Source organism: Palaemon carinicauda, chromosome 5 (genome assembly GCF_036898095.1).
Source record: "Palaemon carinicauda isolate YSFRI2023 chromosome 5, ASM3689809v2, whole genome shotgun sequence".
In the NCBI taxonomy this organism is placed as follows: Eukaryota; Metazoa; Arthropoda; class Malacostraca; order Decapoda; family Palaemonidae; genus Palaemon; species Palaemon carinicauda.
Window position 1 is genome coordinate 168493154 of NC_090729.1, and position 21737 is coordinate 168514890.

Sequence of the window (21737 nt, forward strand, 5' to 3'; positions counted from 1 at the left end):
ATTTGTTTAATATATGAGTTCATTAGATGTAAGATGTTACTGCACCTCAAGTTCTGAAATAATTTTAAATATGGTATATGATGCTCCCACTTAATAAATAAGTTGTCTTGCTAATTATTGGAATTGTAATGCAAAAATTTGTACCGAGGAACATATTTACACCAATAAAAGTAGTTTTGACGAAGGGAAAACCTATTTTTATGGTGGTGTTATTTGGTCTCCCATATTGGGTTCTTGTTGTAGCCTTTTATAGTAAAGGGCTTGGAGACCACACAGCTAGCCCATTAACCCCAAAAAACAATTATTTTTTTAAAAATAACAGAATTTCTTATCTCCTGGAATAAAAATTTTGGGAGTATTTTTTTATTGTGTAGTTTTACTAAGAATGGATCAGCTTAATTTTATTATCAGTTCATTGTATACCCTTTTTTATTGACAAAAAATAGAGAGAGCTGATTTACTAACAAGCAGATTTTTTCTTGAATTTGTGTAATGAACCTAAATTAAGCATTAAACATTTCGAAAGGTATAAACAATTAACAGCAGTGTTATTTTGCATTATGATTAAAATTTTAAATGAAAGTAAGGTATAATTCAACCAAAGAGAGACTAGTCTTGTAATAATGTCAAATTATCACTTTGAAAGTGGAAAATTAATCTTATTTTGGCAGTTCTAGGGTGTTTGTATTTTCACTTGATTGTAAAGTCTTATTTGAGATTTTATTCAGTTTTCTGCTGTGGTGATATTGCATAGTTTTATATTTCATATGTGTCAAGTTTATACATTTGTGAGGGGATTGAAAGAATTTTCTTTTTGTTTACAGATCGGTATTGCTATGTCACCTCTTTCAAATAATTCCCTGTTCTTGAATTATCACCGAAACCCCTTACCAGAGTACCTGGCTCGTGGTTTATTGGTATCTTTGTCATCTGATGATCCATTGCAATTCCATTTCACTAAAGAGCCCCTCATGGAGGAATATTCCATTGCAACACAAGTGTGGAAGCTCTCGCCAACAGATATGTGCGAGTTGGCAAGAAATTCAGTCATAATGAGTGGATTCGATCATGAGGTAGGAATTTTGTACCGCTGCTTCTTTGAGGTTTCTCATCATCTTCTCCATTAATATTTGCATGAATATAACAGATTATTACATTTTCACCTTACTGCATATCATATTACATTTTCCCCTTATTGCATATTACTGGTAGGCCTTAAGAGTTCTGTTTATATGACTTGTTCGATGAGTAAATTGCTTGATGATAAGAGAGGAGCAACCGCTTCCTATTTAATTACACTGTACCTCTTATTTTCTAATTAAACACATCCTGTGTCTCTGAAGACTAGTTAACTCTATATTCCGTGTAGATTATGTAGTAAATGAAATATTGGAATAACAAATAATGTTTACACATATGGTGCATTTGTCTGCCGATATATTAATTTCGTGGTGTTTCTCTTTAATCAACAACTTTTTATTGCTGTGTTTGACATTGTGTTATCTTAAGTTTACAATTAACTCCTACTGCCTAGAAAGAACATACATTGACTGATGCAGAATATATATACTACAGTATCTTCCTAGCACTATTCAACCTACGTGTCCTTGAAGCTAGTTTTCTGTTCCTGGTGAAAATTTGGAAATGTGAATTAATACCCGATGATGATATTAACTGATGCAACTCAACTTATAGAATAATTTATTTCTATGAACCATCACTTATGTTCATATTGCTTCTTTTTCAAAGCTGGTTAAATGTCAACCTAAAACAAAAAATTACCCATTTTTTGTTTTCCCTTTTAATAGCCCTGCCTCTCTAAGTGTGTTAACGTTATATAGCAGTGTATAGCATGCACTTGGGTTTGTCATTTCTCTTTGTCTTGCCTTTCTCTCATTGACAGGTTTATTGGTAGTCTTTTTATCTATGTGGTAGCTTGTGATTTTATGATTTAGGGAGTTCTTTAGAAACTTAATTTTTATAGATTAATAGAGGATATCTTCGGATTTTGCTTGCATTACTGCAAGGGTTACTCAAAAAATTTATTGCAGGGCAATAAGTATCTTCATGTTACATGTAATGATCGACATTGTGGGACCTTTACCAAGGACGAAAAAAGGTCGTAAATACTTGTTTACGTTAACCTTGATGTATCAAGTGACGAGATACCCAGAAGCCATACCCGTCAGGAACATCAGAGCAATCGGAGATCATTGGCAATTGGCAAGACTGGAGGTTAATGATCAGAGAAAGATGAGCTAGCAATTGGCGATCGGCAAGCTAGCGATCAGCAAATGGTGCCAGGGACACGTAATTGATGACCTCCAAAATAATTCTAGTCATAAAATATATCAGTCTTATCAATTCAGGGGAAATGCCAAAGAACATTAGGCTAACATTTTACAGCTATGGTGAGGTTGCTGATGCCACACTGTTTATTACCTGCTTTAATAGTAATGAGCTTAATTTTTTTTGCTGATTTGGCTTTGTTTGTTCTATCTCAAGAGGCCAGCAAGCCTTTGGGCAAAGATAGTGACCCTAACCTAACCTGTTGTTTCAAAATCTTTGTGAACTACAGTTGTGCCTAGCAGCTGTCATGTACAAGGCAGTAAGGGTTTTATTGGTACACATTGTTTTATAGAGTTTGTATCCTTTCCTTGAGCTTTGCTCTCTGTTACTGCAAAACCCTCGCATTTTTGTAATCCAGTCTGCTTTACATGACCACCTGATTCCAAGATAGAAAACGGGGATAGTTCCTGTGAGACGTGAAATAGAGATTTTCAAAAGTCCTTTAAATGCTTGCAATAGAGCTAAGAACGCTTGCGTCGGGTTTCTAATGGCAACTGGGAGTAGCCTGATATAGATCTGGTCACTAGCTCATTGTGATTTTTATATAGTGGGTAATGTGGGTAATGGCACCTCAACTGTAGAAAGGAACCTCTTGCCTTGTGCAGGTGCAAAGGGTAGTAACAAAGGGAAGGCTCGAAGATTCCCTAAAGAAGAATCATGAAGGTGAGGAATGGATCAACTGAGATGGTGTATCTCCATTCCAGATTTTAAGAAACTGATTGCAGAAATGTTTCAATTGTGTGACTTGTGTAAGTTGTGATGATTTGTAATTTACTATGTCATTGGATGCTACCACTTCGAAAAAAAGATCTACACTGAAGTTTTAAAATCTGTTTGCTGATAGTGATAAATTGTTGTCAAAGGTGGAAGAGAAACCTAGTTATTGAACATTCAATAGTAGGGGTTATTTCAACTCATAAGTAAGAAAAGTTTTCGGGTCACCCGGATCTTTATCTTACTTTAGATGATTTATGATAAATAAGGTCTCGCTTTTAGGATATTTGCGAGTTACAGTACTGAGAAGTTTAAAAACAAGAAAAATTAATTTACGGTAATTTTTATTCAATCATTGTGAAAACAGTTTTTTGTTTTTAATGTAAGCATTTCAAAGCTAAGTTACATTTTTTTTAATGTAAACATTTCAAAGCTAACAGTTACATCATTGTATCCAGAAATTTATGGTGGAAAAGTGCACTAGCATAAAACTAAACTTTTTATCTACAAAAAAAATATTGTTTTTCTAAGGATGATCAGAGCAAGTATTAGTTTAGGACAAAATATTGATGCCAGGGAGAGATCATTGAAAGTTTATGAAATCATTCTTCTTCTTTGTCTGCATCTCTTCCCACTTTTATGTGGGGTCGATGTTTCTAGCCAGCGTTCTCCATCTACCTGTCCCACACTTCATCACCGGTTAATCCCTTTGATCGAAGGTCATCCTTGATACTGTACAGTCCATCCACCTTCGGTTTGGTTTGGTCTCCCTCTCCTTCTTGTTCCCTGTACCTCCATTTCCATCACTCTCCTCCCAATATACTGTTAGTCTCTTCTCATGACATGACCATACCACCTCTGTCTACTTTCTTGGATCTTATCTGATAGTTTTCTAACTCCTGTGGTACCCCTAAGTTTATGAAATCATTAAGATGGCTAAAACTGCAATATTATAAACAATGGAAGGGGAAGGTTTCAACAACACTCAAGGTTCATTATGTCAGAGTACAGCATAGTGTATTGTACATGGTTTGCAGGCTATTATCTGTGACCAGCTACTAAAACCTCCAGCCTAGCTTCCTGATTTTTTCACATTCACCACACTACTCCTAAAATCAGTCTAGACCTGCAAGCTAAACTTACAATTTCCATGTGATTTTATGCTTACAGTATACTTTTTACCATTCTAAACCCATGGAGAGCAAAGAATCGTGTTGCTTTGTGGATTGTATTGATATTACACATGCTATATTGAAGATCCTTCAAGATGTTTTATTATTACAACCTGTTAGTGGAATAAATTATTTTTATTTTACTTGAAACATTTTATGAGACCCAAAATATAATTCCTTATTTGTTCTTACACTTGATACAAACCCTCATTCTTTACTATTGGAGATATTCTAGCGCGAGCTGGAAAATACGGTAGAAAAACCTTAACATGGTCGTTAACGGCCGGGCAGGTAATTACCCACCTGTCAGTGGTGGGGGGACCGCCGGTCGGTAGTTGCTGTTTTACCTTCAATCGAATTCTAGCCGTCGCAGTGGTAATCCCGCTGCTCCTGCTTTTATTTGACTGGCAGACTAGCCTTTCTTTTTTGGTTTTTTGATTAATCCTTTTTCTTTGTTAGATGTGATGTCCTCTATTATGAGGAAGTGTTCTGGGCGCCTTTATGTCGCCACTGGAGGTGGATCCTCCTTCCCTATGCCCTGGCTACAGAGGTCATAGGTGTTCTGAAGGCTCCCCCGGCCAAGTATGTAGAAGTGGACATCGCAGTACCTCCTCCTCCTCCTCCTCTTCATCGTCCTCGCCCTCTTCGGAGGCTAGGAGGGAGAGAGAGAGAGAGAAGAGGAAAAGGAGAGCTCGCTCTCCTTCGCCCAGACGTTCTCGCTCTTCCTCGACTTCTATCTCTTCACGAGATGTCTCGCCGCAAGACTATAAGCGCTCTCGTCACAAACTTAAGAAGAGCGCTTCCTCCTTACTCCAACATAGGGCATCAAGAGCGTACGCGCCAACATGCGGTTACGCTCCAACAAGAGCATAGCTCCATCACGCGCCATGTGCTCACCTGCGCGCCAGCGCTCTCCTGCTACCCAACATTCTCCTGCACGTGTGCATACTCGCCCGACATCTCGCTCTCCTGCGCACCATCCTACGCGCCAGGTAAAACCTTCGCGCCAACTTTCTACTGATAGCAGGACTTCTGACAAGTCAGCCATGCTGCCTTCTCCTGCGCGCCAACCTTTGCCAATGCGCCAGCGCTCACTGGTGCGCCAGCCTTCTCGCGCGCGCATCCGCAAGGATATGCGCGCACGCTCGTGAATCCTCTCCTAGGGATGCGCGCCAACATTCTCCCGCGCTCTCGTGCGCCCCGCATGAATCCACTGTGCACCCGCGCGCTAGGGAACTTTTTCCTGCGCACGCACGCCCATTTACGCCTTGACGTAGATGTTTTCACTGAAGAGACAAGCCATATAGGAAGAGACATCATCGTTCTCGCTCCTCTTCGCCTTCTGTCTCTCCCCGAGACTATATGCGCTCTTGGCACAAACCTAAGAAGAACGCTCCCTCTTGTCATTGTTCTGCCTCGCTGTCGTCTTTCCATTGCGAGGGATCATCTAAGAAGCCAGGAGCGCGGCCAAGGGCAAAGCACGTCCTGACCTCGAACCCTCTTCTTCGCATAATAGTTTGAGGGTCTCCGTTCGCTCTAGAAAAGTCGGAAAGAGCGCTTCTCCTCGTTTTCACTCCTTATCTTCAGAGAAGATCGCTGTCGCCTTCGACTTCTCGATCTCAGATCCTTTGGGGTCTCATGACCAGGAAACTTCGGTTTCCCGGTGCGCTATCCCTTCGTTTTCTCGCAACTCAGTTGCTGAAACCTCGGGCTCTTGTGCATTTAGTCACGCTGACACTTCGGTGTCTCGTGACAAGGGAAACTTCCGTTTCCCGTTGCTCTGGCCCTTCGGGTTCTCGCAACACAACCTCTAGGGGCACACACGATCACGCTGAACCTTCTGGTTCTCGTGAAACGTCACCAAGAGTTTTACTCTTATGACAGAGAATCTTCGGACTCTTGTCGCGCGGAGTGTTCGCGTACGATCAACCAACACTGCGCCATCACGCAAGGTGTTCGCACGCAATTAGCGCTACACACGAAAAATCTTCGGTCATACACTCGCGGGGTCAAGACCCCCTCACTCGTGTTTCAGACAGGACAACCTCCCCAGTTCTTTTGCTCCCCAAGGAGTTAAGGATTACGAGTCTCTCGGAAACCTCGGAAGAAGATGCAGGGGTTCGCCCCTTCTTCTCTTCGGTTGAGAGCAGAAGGAAAAGGGGAAACGTGTTAGAGAGGCTAAAAGAAACACCCAGATAGTAATGACGTAGAACACAATGTCGATGGCTTCGGCTGCTCTGTTCGTTATCCTGCGCTTCATGTGGCTGCCCATGCTACGAGGTAGCACTCGTTGTCAACCTGCAACTTGATCAACTTGTTGTTGGGAAACATAGATTGCTGCCAGGAGGTTTGCCTCCAGGGGTTAGAGAACCTCCCCTTACGAGGGAGTGATAACCTTCCTCGGAATTGGGCTGCGTGAGGGAACCACCCCCCTTCCAAGGGAGAGCTTCCCCACTTCAGCCATTCGGCAACCTTCCCTCCTTCGTGAAGAGTTGCGAACAGCTCGATGAGTTTTACCTTTGCTATCTCGTCCCCGAAGACTGTGCTTTCTCCCCTTGAGCTGGGGAAAAAGCAAGTCTAAGGCTTGTTCCTCCTTCGAGGGGAACTTCTCCCTCGTTCGCAAGAGAGATTATTACGCCTACACTTTTTTCCCATAAGAGCTGGGAGAAAGCTTGGCTCAGGTGATGTCCTCCATCGGAAGGACTTCTCTCGCGTTCACGAGAAGGAGATTATTACGCCTACGTTTTTTCCATAAAACTGGGAGAAAACTTGTCTTAGGCGATGTCCTCCTTCCGGAGAACTTCTCTCTCATTCGTGAGAGAGAGAGAGAGACTATTATGCCTATGCTTTTTTCCCATAGAACGGGGAGAAAGCTTGTCTTAGGCGATGTCATCCTTCAGGAGGACTTCTTTCTCGTTCACGAGAAGGAGATTATTAGGTCTACGTTTTTCCCATAGAACTGGGAGAAAACTTGTCTTAGGCGACGTCCTCCTTTGGGAGAACTTCTCTCTCGTTCGCGAGAGAGCGATTATTACCCCTATTCTTTTTTTCCATAGAACTGGGAGAAAGCTTGTCTTAGGCAATGTCCACCTTCGGGAGGACTTCTCCCTCGTTCGCGAGAGAGGAATTATTACGCCTACACTTTTTACTATAGAACGTGGTGAAATCTTGCCTTAGGCAATATCCTCCTTCGGGAGGACTTCTCCCTTGTTTGCGAGAGACGGGTATTACGCCTACGCTTTTCCCCATAGAGCAGGGAGAAAGCTTGTTTTAGGCGATCTCCTTCGGGAGAACCTTCCTCCCATTAACGAGAGAAAACTTGTAGGAGTTTGCTGATCCACGGTCCTCCCCTTTACGCTCTTGGTTCTCCTCCAGAGGCAGAGCGAGAGCCTTGTCTTAATCGATGTTCTCCTTCGGGAGAACAAATCTACCCTGTGGAGGAGTTATCTTCATCCCCGACGCTCTCCCCCCTTGGGCTGTAAGGAGACATCTTTTTGAACCTATTGGTTCTCCTCACGTTGACCCCTCGGGGTCTCGTGACGATCACCCTTTTGGCAGGATTGATCGGGAACCTTTGAACTCTCGTCATGTTGATCCTACGGGTTCTCATGGCCTTAAGAGTCCTTCGGGCCTCTGTCGCGCTGGACTTTCGAGTTCACACGACTTGGAACCTTCAAGTTTGTTATGCTGAGACGTCGGGCTCTCGTAACAATTAGTACAGTGTGTCCGCGCACACACGCAATTAGCGCTATGCGCGCGACCATCGTCATCGAGTTTTACTCTTATGACAGAGTGTCTTCCGACTCTCGTCAACGGTCTTTGCCATTACCTTTAGACACTCCGACTACTACCGTTCTTCCCCTTTCGATTAGAAAGATGCGAGGGGTAAGACATAAGGTTTGTCTGCTACTCACGTCTCCACTTTACCTGTAATATCACGCGAGGAATTAGCGCAGCCTGAGGATTCCTCGGGAAAGCTTCCATCGAGGGACTTAGAATCCTCCTATTTAAGGACTCTAAGAACTATGTGTAATATCTCATGCCTCGGCGATTTGCTTCTGTCTCCTCGACCTCTTGACGCTCCAGCCTTAGACAGGCTATGTCATCCACCCCAAACTATAAGACCAGAATTGATCATCTGGCTGTGGCCTGATTGGTAACGTCTCTGACTGGTGTTTGACAGTCGGGGGTCTGAGTCCCACTCAGACTCGTTAGTGCCATTAGTGCCTGTAACCTTACCGTCCTTGTGAGCTAAGGTTGGGGGGTTTTGGGGGAGCCTATAGGTCTATCTGCTGAGTCATCAGCAGCCACTGCCTGGCCCTCCCTGGTCCTAGCTGGAATGGAGAGGTGGCTTGGTTGTTGACCATATAATAATATAAGGTCAGTCTCTAGGGCATTGTCCTAACTGCTAGTGCTATGTCACTGTCCCTTGCCTCTGCCATTCTTGAGCGACCTTTAACCTTTAAATGGTCTTCTTAACCGCCACAACAGCGACCATATGGAGCAATTGGGTTCTCAAAATGAAGGAATCAGTAGTTCCCAGACTTCCTTTTGTAACTCAGTGAGGAAAAGCTCCTCTCAGTCTCGGCGATTAAGGACTATCGTTCAGCCTTAAGTCTCATCTGTAGACTGAGAAGGAGTTGACCTCTCCGCCTCAGAAGACATCACCTTGTTTGATTCGGGGTTTTGAGTCATCTTGCCCCCCAGTTGATATTAGACCATCACCGTGAGACGTGTCTTACATTCCCTGAAGGGTCTGCCCTATGAGCCCTTACGGCCCCCGGGCTACTTTATGAACCTTAAGACCGTCTTCCTCGTACCTCTGTCCTCAGCTAAAAGGGTCAGTGAGCTACATGGTCGGTCTTACGTCATCACCCATTCTAAGGGATGAGGGGGGAAGTGTCTCGCAACTTCGTACCGAGCTTGGTGGCTAGACTCATAATCCTTCATCTACCGATGAGAGATTTCAAGAATTTCAGTTTTCCAGCCTCAATAAGGTAACACAGGATACAGACCAGTTGTTACTATGCCCAGTCAGGGCGCTAAAGAAATATCTGAAGCGCACCAGACCTTTCAGACCACGTCTCCATCATCTCTTCCTTAGTATCAACAAGGTAAATAAGAGAACCTCTCGCAACACCATCCCTTTCTGGCTCAAGGAAGTTATTGCAAGGTCTTTTTACAGAGACCCAGAGGCAGCACAACCCAGAGCCCATCAAGTTAGGGGAGTGGCTGCCTCACTGGCATTTAAGAGAAATTTCTGTCTCCCAAGTCTTAAGTGCTGGGGTCTGGAAACTCCAATCTACATTCACCGCTCACTATTTGAGCGACGTGACACTTAGATCTCTAGACTCCCTTTCTATAGGGCCTATTGAGATAGGTCAATGGGTGCTGTAGCTACCTTACGCCCTTTCAGGGGACAGTAACCATTGGCTGAGGATACTGGGTTACACTAGGTTTTAAGAAAGATATCCATCTATCTTCGTCGTCTCCTCCCTCCCATCTGGGGATCCTAGTCTGTATCCAGTTTCAGCTGGACTCGCCAATGGAAATAAGGTATGATACTCATCTGATTCCTCTCACAGGGTATGTTATACTCGTGGTCACGAGGTTTCCCCTTTGCAAGATCGGGGGAATCGTAAGTTTAAGGGGTCCGAGTCGAATGTTCCTGACCCACTTCATCCTGAAACATTTGTTTCCTCGAAGCTACAAACCTTCAGTCGTGCTGAGATTATGGGGATCTACAAAGAAAGAAGATTAACGGAAGATTGTTGCTTCAAAAGAGTCTAGTCTGAGGACTATCTTCCCTAGGAATAGGGAACTCCTTGGCCGGCCACCCTGGCCTCAAGACTGTCTCCTATAGTAAAGAATGAGGGTTTGTATCAAGTGTAGGAATAAATGACAAACTTATAACAGAGTTTGTATTTTTCCTAACATACAAACCCGAATTCTTTACACAAATCTTTCCTCCATCACCGCCCCCTAGGATAGTCCTAGCTAGAATCCGATTGAAGGTAAACAGCAGCTACCGACCGGCGGCCCCCCCATCACTGCCCGGTCGTTAACGACCTTGTTAAGGTTTTTCTGCCGTATTTTCCAGCTCCCGCTAGAATATCTCCTATAGTAAACAATTCGGGTTTGTATGTTAGGAAAAATGCAAACTCTGTTATAAGTTTGTCATTTTTCATTGAGATAAATAAACAGCCCCATATAAGAGAGTTTAGTCCTTGGTATTCTTTATTTTTTATCGTGAAAATAGGGCCTAGCTTGAAAAGGGAAAAATAATTTTGTGGAACAGATACTAAAGATGCCTTTACTGGTAGGATAACATAAGCAAATCACTATGCTAAATTATCACCCCCTTACAGGGCCAGCCATTTGAATAGTATTAAAATGAATGAAATCAGTTTTACGTAAAGGTATCTCTTCTCAAATTTTTTATCATCTTTTATAACCCATACCACCTTACTATTGTTTTTCAAGTGTGGGCTTGCAAAAAAATTCTTTATTTTTTATGTGATTATTTCTTTGAATATTTCAGATTAAACAGTTCTGGATTGGGCCAAATTATACACGAGAAGGAGTTGCGGGCAATGACATAAAGAGGACCAATGTTCCAAATATCCGTGTTGCTTACAGGTGCGTGCTTTGTTATTTGTTGCTTAATAATTCTATTTGCAGATACTAGAAGCAAGATTATAGATAATCATTGGCTTGACCTGATTGTTCCTTACCCACCTCCAGCTCATTCAGAATGGATACAAGTACAGCATAGGTTACAAATGAAACACTTGTCTCTTGCTCATAATGGTGTTTATATTTGATAATTTTAAAAGTTCTTTAAATTTTCAGTAATTTAGCTTAACCATTAAATTTCTGCTTTAAAATTTTGCCTCATTCTTAGTGTTATCTATAATTAATTTTATTTTGTACAGTGAAAATGGTTGAGAGTTGTAGTCTTCTTAAAATTAAATTAATTTAATACTCTTGCCCTGTTTATGAAGTGGAATTTATTCTGTTTGATTTATTAGTATACAGTATTTAACCAGTGTAAAATCTTCAAGTATTAAAAAGATATATATTGATGACTAAATATTTAATACTTAATATTTAAAAATATAGTAGTACTTCAACAGGAGCCATTACGTGCTGTTTAGTTGTGAGGAATATTTTTATGCTAAACTGCTGACTACTTTACTTCCCTAAAATGACTTGTGAGAAGTTTTCAATAACCTATTTGTATTTTGGTATATGTACTGCATTATACCAAGGGGAATAACTAATTTGTTCAGTTTGATATGATGTTTATGTTAAAGCTATGAAAAACAAACAAAATTAGACATTTTCCTTCCTGGGATCCTTTTTTTGCCCCATGTAAAAAGAGGTTTTCATCTTAATTATTGATTATGGTTTTTATTTCTCAAAGAGTGAGATCAGGATAAAGACAATAACAAATAATCCCCAATGCCAGCGGATTTAGCATGTATAAAGAGAAAAATTAAAATGTAAAAGTCTCAAGTCGGCAAGAAATAAATCTATTGGCCTGACCCAAGCTTCAATATCTGGACTCCAAGGGGATACAACTTGCTACAGATGTCTGGAATATCTTTATAAATGAATAAATTTTAAAAAGGAACCTTGAACCAGATAACCCAAATCCTTGTATGCAGACAAAGGAAGGGGAAAATAAGATGCTTAACCCTTTCTCTGCACTAAACCTGAACCTCAATAATGATTGTAAGCATTTAAAGTTAGGTTAAGAGAAATGGTCTTGTCTGACATAAAATAAAGAATATGGTTATTCTGGAATTGACTGGGACACTAATATTTAATACTGTATTAATTAGGTAGTAGGTTGGCCAGGGCACCAGCCACCCGTTGAAATACTACCGCCTAGTGTGTTACTGGGTCCTTTGACTGGTCACAGTACTACATTGGGTCTCTCTCTCGTTATGGCTCCTTTTGTCTTTGCCTAAGCATACACAGAATAGTCTGGCCTATTCTTTCTGCAATCAAACCTTTGTTCTCTAGTCTTGGGTAGTGCCATAGCCTCTGTACCTTAGCCTTCCACTGTCTTGGATTAGAGTTCTCTTTCTTGAGGGTACACTCGGATACACTGTTCTATCTCATGTATTTTTCTCTTCCTTTTTTTTTTCAGTTTTTATAGGCTATATATGAAAGATTTGATACTGTACTGTATTGTTTACTTATGTTATTCTCTTGACATACATAGGTGATAACCCGAGTAATGAGATACCTTAAATTGTCTTGCAAACAAACTAATGCCCCCCCCCAAAAAAAAAAATAAAATTCTCTTGTGTTTGTCTGTTTACGTAAGGTATATAATTATATAATACACTATTTAGTAAATCTAGGTATTCCAATTTCACTCTTTAGTGTATGAAAATGGTGTAAATGTACAAACCCAAAATATGAGACTTGCAAAACCCTTTTTAATGCAGTATACTGTATTAAAATATTTATTATTAAAACTATGAATAATATGAAGGTAAAAACCTTGAATTTCTGGTAAACTGATCATAGCTTGTCTAAAATTTTATCTGCTGCAGAAATCAAAGCAAAATTTAATAATGTAATGTTAACAACCCACAATGATAGCAATCACTAACACTAAACACAATAAATGATATGAATCATTCCATAATTTTAATAGACTATTGGCTTATTAAAACTACTGGGGAGTGACTGATTTAGAGCAATGAATATGGGCTCAATTTGATATGCAGTGCTTTCTACTTTGATATAAATACTAGGGACAACAGCAACATTTGCAGAGATGACTTAATCAAGTGTATATGGCTATTAAAAAAAAAAATTGAAATGCATGTCATGTCTTTACCGGATAAATAATACTTCCTTATCAAATAGCACTCTAGCTCAAGATAAAGAAACTAAAATGTCAATCAAGATTTTATGAAGGAAAATCATAATTTTGGGGAGGTGCTGTGGAGTTTCCAAGAACTTTCCTGTAAAAGGCTAGAAATAGGAATCCAGTGTTACATGATTACCAAAATAATAATGTTATCCCTGCCCTAGTGCTGTGTATCAATGTGCATGGCATGGACTGTGTATATGATGGAAACCCACGGGTTCGGGCTCTATTGAATCTGTGATTGACAACACTTCACCCACCTGAGAACCAAATCTAACACTGAAGATAATGCTTACTCAGGCATTTATTTCCTGCCTTGAAACCATTCTTTCAAGGCAGGAGAATTTCTCAATTATGTCACACTTCCCTTCTCAAGTTTAGGGAATTAGCGAGGGTTTTGGGAACCACACAGCATCTCCCCCCAAAGATAGGACTTTATTGAGGTTATGTAGCTATGTGGTTCCCAAGGACTAGTACCAGAGCATAAAAACAAGGTAAACTTATGCACCATGAGGGTCAAGTTACCTATAACTAACCAAACGCTCAATTCATGCTTATGTACATGAAAAAGAGAGATTTACAAATCAACCCAATCACCTGAGTAGAGGTTATCTCTGGAGAAAACAAGCTAGATGACCATCTTGGCACTTCTCCTAAGGGACCCATTTGAGGATCTCTGTTAACCCAGTTTGACCCCAAGAGCCATGATCAAGCTGAGCACCACACATGCATTCTGAACAGCTTGGATTTTTCAGGTTATGTCTTAGACCCTATGTCCAGATTAATGCGTACAACTCTCGACTATCCTGAAATTGCATATTAGCAAAAAAGTCAAATGAAAAAGCAATTGCTTCTGAGAACCTCCCCTGATATTCATATGGTTTCTTCTCCAGAAGCTGTGTTTATTGACATTTACCCTTATAATTGAAAAAAAAAAAAAAATATTTTCTTATCTTCCAATACACACAATAGTGGTTAATGGAAAGAAGCAAAGCACCAGGAGCTCTTTGTTATTTCAGTTTCTCTGTCACATCAGTTTAATTTAGCCCTCTTCTAGATTGCGAGAAGTTTTATCGAACCAAATACTGTACCTATACAGATGACTGTGTTTGCTGCAAATATGTCTGTAATGGGGCTGTAAAACAGGAATATAAAGATCATGCATCAAGTGATGATTTTTCATTTTTAGCCAACAAAAGAAAACCCAGAGTCTGTATCGGGCGACGGCCATGACCGAGGTTGCGACGGCCATGACCGAGGTTAAGGAACTGTTCTCTGCAGAATGTTGCTAGTTTTCCAACTTTTGCTCCTAAGGCTAAAGCTATCAAAATTACAGCCTTGTAAAGTAGTTCTTTTAGAATAATAAGGAAATTATATGATTTGACAAAAACCAAGCACCTCATTCAAGTGACCAGAACACTGAGGGAGTTGTACTAAGAGCCATTGCAAAGTGAAATTGTTAACCTGAAAATTATCTGGAGCAACCTTGATTAACTATACTAAATAGTGTAACTACTGGGTTTTACCCCTAGCCAAATGTGATATTAATGGGATCAAAGGTCTGGGTTACTACTACTTTATATAGCCCAAATTCATAGATCCAATATATAGTAGCATTACAGCCCACGGAAGTATGAAAATAAGAAAAATTTTCTTAATACAACCCACAGGCAAGTATGAAAATAAGAAAAATTTTCTTAATACAACCCACAGGCAAGTATGAAAATAAGAAAAATTTTCTTAATACAACCCACAGGCAAGTATGAAAATAAGAAAAATTTTCTATCAAATTTTATTCTAGGCACGAGACCTTGTTGGATGAGTTGGCAAATATCTTCAGACCACCTGAGGGCAGGGAAGAAAACTAAAGTGTCCTCCATGAAGCTGCATAGTTATAATTCTTCATTTCCAGCAAGTGATATTACAAGTTAGTAAACTGTAACCTTACTGAGGGTGTATGTTAAGTCTTCAAAGAAACATTAGTTTACCAGTATTAGGGAAAATATTTCAAAACATAAATTTGAACTTTACAATTTGCTGTATATTATAGATAATTACAGTAAAGCTTAATATTCTAGATTTTTAGCCATAGAATATAAAGAGGAATATATTATGAAAATTGTAAAAAGTTAGGTTATGTAGGTCAGAGAATCTTTAGGTAATTTTAATGTAAATTGCAATATATTTTGTGTATATATTATATATATACATATACATACATACACACATGCTTCCATATATATATAGTGTGTGTGTATGTATATAAATATGTATATATATAATTATATATATTTATATTTACATACAAGCATTCAATATTTGTATATTTTTATCTCAGAACTGTAGAAAACTATACATAGATCTCTCTCTGTAGTTTGTAAGTTTTATTTTAAGAGTTTATTGTCCATGAAGAGATATGCTTTTAATTGCACTGAAGGTTATAAGTTGATAAGGTATTTTTACTTGGTTTTATGTTTAGAATATTCTTTTTTATCTTTGTTTTACAGAACATGGCTCCTTTTATGATCGAGTGGCCCAAATTTCATGGGGTTATTTGATATCTTATGGTACACCTTTCATGTTCAGTTAGGTACTTCAAGAAAACTTGTCATAATTTTACTCATACCATGAAAGGATCTCCATGAAATTAAGTAGAACTTATCAGGTAGGCAACTAATCAGAGCTTATTTTTTTCAATTTTTTGTTTTACATCCTGAGATTTTAAATAAAATACACTCTGCAATTGTAAGTTCTTTTATCAATAGTGGAGCACATATGTACATTCCTGAAAATAGGCCTCTTGAAGTATTTAACAAAAAAATTGAGATCTTGTTCTTCTGCAAAACTGGGAAGATTGGATATTATTCATAAAATGGGGCCACACTATTCAAATGTTATATTTGATGGAAATAGTATTTACTCTTGGATACAGTAATGGTCAAAAGAAGTCAAAATGATATAGCTGATTATATTGTATCATAGAACTCATCAATGCAATTTTTTATCAATTATGTATTTGTAAAAATATAGTACAGTATTATATACATATCTTCTGAAAAAATATAGTATTAGAATTTTTTTTATGAAAGAAATTTGCAATTGTAGAGGTATTGGTCACAAGTTCCTGACATTTCTAGATATATGTATATGTACAGTATATATTATGAATTTTTTTTTTTATATTTTACAGAAATGTTTATAGATTCACCCAAAAATGCTAGAATGTTGTTGATAAAGAAACTTATAGTTTTTAAAAGTAGTATAATGTATAATTTCTCCTTGCTGGGAAGTATAATGATTCTTATAAATTCACTAACAGTTTTTCTAGGTAAAAGGCGACTTTATAAAGAATAACTATTAATATTATCCTTAAATAAATAAACAAGGAAACTTGGGTAATGCAGGAATAAAATAGTTTACATAGAATAGATTGCTTTCCCAAAATCTATCATAAGTAGCAATGTTTTAAACACACTGAAGAATGTGGAGTCAATTCTGTAGCACTGATATTCTGCATGGGAGTATTAGTCTTATTTGGAGTCATAAACATTTGGAAATATTCTGTTTCTCCCTTTTTAGTTTTTTAACATAACTGGCATAAAGTCAAAAGGATTATTAGTTCAGGCATCGCTTTTCTTCTTTGATATGGTAATCTTTTACTAGGTTTAAATGGTGTTCAAATTGGAATCTTGAGAGATTTCAGTAAATAAATATGTCCACTGCCAAACATTATGGGGAATATATTTATATATATATATATACAAAGTTAATAGTGCAACTCTGTAATTTTCTTTTTCTTATCTATAAAAATTTTTAGTATCAAAAGATGACATGCTATGTAATATCATGAGATTTTCGTCTATTTTCTTCAAAATTCCCAAAAATCAAGATTTTAAAAATCAATGTTTGTCTTATTTTAGTATCTTTGACATTTTTTTTAATGTCAAATAACATAGTTAAATTTTACTTTATTAATGAACTGTCTTAGGATACAAGACAATGATCTATTTTAAGTTTTTATTAGTTTTTGTGTTTAATTGGAATTAATATTGAGTCTTAATGATATTGAAATGATAAAGTGTATCTGATGAAAATTTAATAACTGTTTGAGTATTGTAAAAAAAATATTGGTGTCAAGCTATAAATTTATAGCTTGTTTCCAAAATAGCTGGCCAAACATAACCCTTCCAAAATAGTAAATTACCAGTTCTTTCAAAACATATGTTTTAGAATATTTTCTTGTCAATTGTAGCTTTGTAGAACTATGTTCACTTGGTTCTATGGCACAGTGCCTTCTTTCCAAGAAGGATTGATAAAGTCTGTTTGTTTATAAGCTTTTGAAGGATCTAAATAAAAATTTATTGCAAGTATGCATGCAAGAATCTTGGAAATAAACATAGGTAGAAGATTTCATTATGACTACGATTTAAGGTTATATGTGAAATGTTTGACATTTGCATGAACTTTGCCACAAAAAATCTGGTAATATTTCAAGACATTGAATTATATTTTGAGGCTTGCCATTTGAAAAGAAAAAAAAAAGAAAAACTTTAATACAGTCTACTAGCAAGAAGTATTCTTTGATGTTTTGCATTTAGTTTTAATTACATTTAAAGTTATCCGTGGCACTAGCTTTTTGGTTAAATTTTGACTAGGCATAAAGATGTCTGTGACTTGAAGTTTATAAGATTTAAATTTATATCACAGATTTTCTATTTATTATATTTAACCAATATATTTTTTATATATTTTATTTTATTTATCCTGAAGCTTTAATGAATATTTTTTCTTCCCGAATTTAATCGGGCCAGCTATGTAAGAGTCAAGCTTGACTCCTTGGGCTGGTTAATCTCTTCCTTTTAATAATAAAATAAAAGTTGAAATATCATATTGTATACAGTATAAGCTGGATTGTATTATAAAAGATATTTGATAATTACAAATTCATTATTTGATAATGGATGGAAATACAAGATGTAAGGCAAGGGATATAACATTAATGCTGTTTAGTGTGAAAGATTTAATTATCAGTTTAATGAAAAGCTAATTTTTGGGGGGTTATCTGATTTTTAGATCTTAATTGTCTTTTTATATACATCTGTTTTTACCTAAACATTGTGGACATTGTGAATTTCTTCAGAGATGTATCTTTGATGTCATCGAATAAATATAATGTCTGACCTCAACAAATTGTTCAGTAAAAGATTAACTTGAGCTATTTCTATGTGATGTGAATCCAGCATCCTAATTTGTTCTAGTTAATTAATTGAATATGCATATTTGATCCCAGTTTAACATCCGACCTGTGCATCAACTATTTTTAAAAAGAATTTTTTTCTTGTTTATAATTTCGAACCAGTTCAGGGAGTCTATAGATATTTTCAGGAATAACTGACCTTTTCCTTATAGGAAAATTATTTTGTATGCAAAACTACTGTTTTACAAGAGGTTATAACTGCTGTAATGAATGTTTGAGGTTCGATTAAAAATACTGTAAAGCATGATTTAATTGGCTTTAGTAAATCAACACCTAATCCAGTTTACCTGCTCTTGTATTATTATTCTTCCCAGCTGAGCTGCTTTTTTATGAATGTTTTTCTTGTAATATGAAATTGTTCTTTCAATTCTATACATTTATTGTTGCAAATAATTTCATTTTACTTGACGAAGATATGAAACTTTTATATTATTCAACTGGTGGACTCCTATGTACAAAAATGTTACATTATTATTTCTTTCGCAAGTTATGATAATTATAGACATAAGAACTTGGTCATGGAAACTGGTAAATGAAGGTCCCTCATGATCAGCCAAGTAATTTTTGGGTTGTAACACTGGGAGTGTACAAGCAAAAATACACATAGTGGGGGTCTGGTATTTAAATGGAACTTGGTAGGAGCATTAAAAAAAAAAAAAATCATGTAAATATACTTACTTAACCACTATACCATAGTTGAAATTTTTTTTATCAGGGCATTTTCTGTGTCAGATTTTTCATAACCCTTTTGAACTGGGCATAGGGCCACCAAATTTCCTTTTCTTCAAAGTTTGGAGCCTTAACATGGAATTTTCTTAGGAACAGATGAAAGTATTTGTATAAAGTAATTCTCTCAACTGAACCTCTACATTCAACTTTAGGGGGATGCATTACGTTAAATTTGTCCATTTTCTCTCATACTATACTCTCTTGACTTTTAGCACACATGCCATAGATTTTTACTTCTTTCTATCTTAATCGATTATTCAGAAAATATTTTCTCTTTTTGAATAGTTGATGCACAGTTATAATTATCAACTTTACTGTAGTTTAATCAATTCTTCATGGTTATATCTTAGAAAGTTGAACATAAATTGGTGTTATTTTTCTATTTTCACTTGTAATTCCAAAGTTAAAATTATACAGGATTTTTTTTATTAGTTTAGATTTTTATAACTGGTACTAATGGATAGATTCACATTTCTTGCTGTGACTGAACTTTTGAGTGATCTTGAAAATCATGCTCTCTCGAGATAGTATTATTTAAATACAGATGGTAATTTTTTTATTGACTAGTGAGCCCAGCACAAAGACAACTGGAACACCATCTTGTAATGACTGCAAAAGATCATATGAAAGAAAAAACTTAATGCTTGAAAAGGAGTAAGTCGAGTTGCGGTTTAATAAAAAGCATGGGACCTGGTAACTATATACAGTAAATGAAGCATAATCAATTATGTTTCAATGTAACACCTATTACCACAGCAATTTCAACAAAAATGCCTTGTCCAAATCCATTCGGCTCCTGTTGTAGTTTGCTTTATAAATAATTTCCCAACTTCCTTCAGAATATTTCTTCTTTCACAGAAGCAGGTCAAAGGTAGTACCTTTGATAGATGTCTGTGTATCTTTGTTATTATGTGCATACAGCACAGGGGACTATAACTTTTATTGCAATGCAAAATAAATGCATATTCTCATAACATCTTCGACAATGCTAGATCAGACATTTCCCTGTCTTTTTGCAATTGACTTCAAGGCTCTTGTGAAACTCTTTATATTTTGATATTTTTTCTTTAAGAAAAATATTTATGTTCTAAAGCTTATCAACTTTCTCAAACAATTGGGCACACTATCTACCAGGATACTAGGAAGGTAGCAGATGAACCTACAGTATTAGCCACAAAACTTTTTATGCCATCCATGTAACTTTGCATAGTACTGGTTATTTATTCATATGATCTGTAAGTGGTCAGATCTTAAGAGTTAAGTTCTTGTAAAATGATGGATTGCTTTTTAAATCTTAGTTTTTTTTTTTTTTAAATAGATTTCTTATATTTAGTATGTAAGTGGATTATGTAAGATAAGAGGTTTATATAAAGGTGTTAAAAGTTTTTCATATATTTCTTATTATTTTGTGTATGTTTGAATAAGTAATTTACTGTAAATTATTAAAGGATTATAAAAAGAAAAATCTTTAATTTTACACCTTTAAAAACTTTTGGACAGCCTTACAGGAGCCATGAAACAAGTCATCTTCAAGTGTTATGCTTCCAATTATAAAAAATGGGGTTGCTATATTGTTCTTGATGTCAATTACGAAAGCTTTAGCCAACATTACATGAAGTAATAGTAAACTCCTAAACAAGAATCAGATTCCTCCCACTCCTTCTCCACTACCTCTTAAAAGATCTGTTAAGACAAACTTCTCAACGGAACATCATCACTATTGAAGATTCCCCAGAAAACTTCTTGGAGCACGTACCTGCTTAGCTGATAAACACTTGAGGCCACAGCATTGAACTCGGAGGCCTCTCATTTTATTACGATCATAAGCCTAATCTGCCACCTAAGAGGTTGGACGAGGCCACCTTAGAGCAGATGTCTTATAGACTGTGCGGCATCACCGATATCTTCCCGCAGTTGCAGAGCCCTAGATATGGTTTGTTGTGGCTCTTTCCAACCAGATGAAGGACACATTAGGGGTTTTTAACTCATTTCGTCAGCAGCCAAAAACTCGTCAGAAGTGAGTTGGTCACTGAAACTTCCATCTTTACCTTTGCCGCGCCAGAGACTTTTTTACGCTAACTCTAGCGTGTTTTAGAGCCCTCTTCTCATTGATCCAAAAGGGGCCAACTTGGTACTTTGTTCTGGCAGAACGGCTACCAAACTTACCGGCCATGATATTTCAGACCACCACATGGATAGACCACTGGTCTGGGGCTTGCACGCATTGCAGTTTCGAGGAACCTTAAGGATGAGTCCTTATGGGAGCAGTTGAAGGAACTCTCAAGATCTGGTGCTATAGCCGTAGAGTTCCTCCTCCACCAGAACATTTCCCTTTGAGGAAATTGGGTTCAGAAGAGGCATGACACCATCTTAGCAAAATGCTTTAGACAGCTACCCACTAGAGATGCCACAGTTCTTAGGAACTTTGACCTTATCAACTCTCCTCCTCTCTTTCCATTCTTTATAGCTTCCGTCATGGAAGCTATAAAGAAGTTGGATAGACTGGAACATCTCCCAGTGGTCAGCAAAACAGTGGCACCTAAGTCGTAATCGGGATCATCTCTCTCGGCGACCGTACCTGGTTAGTCCTGAGAGGGATAGTTGTCAAAATCAAAATCTTGCT

At 37.6% G+C, this 21737-nt stretch overlaps 1 protein-coding gene across 7 annotated transcripts in view; it reads left to right on the forward strand.

The window, feature by feature from the left end:
* AMPdeam (AMP deaminase) overlaps window positions 1-19644 on the forward strand; it is a 146698-nt gene extending 127054 nt beyond the window's left edge. For 6 of the 7 annotated variants that reach the window (XM_068374310.1, XM_068374314.1, XM_068374312.1 and 3 more), the window contains 3 exons: window positions 825-1073; window positions 10777-10874; window positions 14930-19644. In XM_068374310.1, the coding sequence (XP_068230411.1) occupies window positions 825-1073; window positions 10777-10874; window positions 14930-14996 (414 nt within the window). In that variant the 3' untranslated portion in view covers window positions 14997-19644. The remainder of the gene's footprint in view (window positions 1-824; window positions 1074-10776; window positions 10875-14929) is intronic. The other variant, XR_011044555.1, reaches the window with a different exon arrangement.
* Window positions 19645-21737: the final 2093 nt, after the last annotated feature.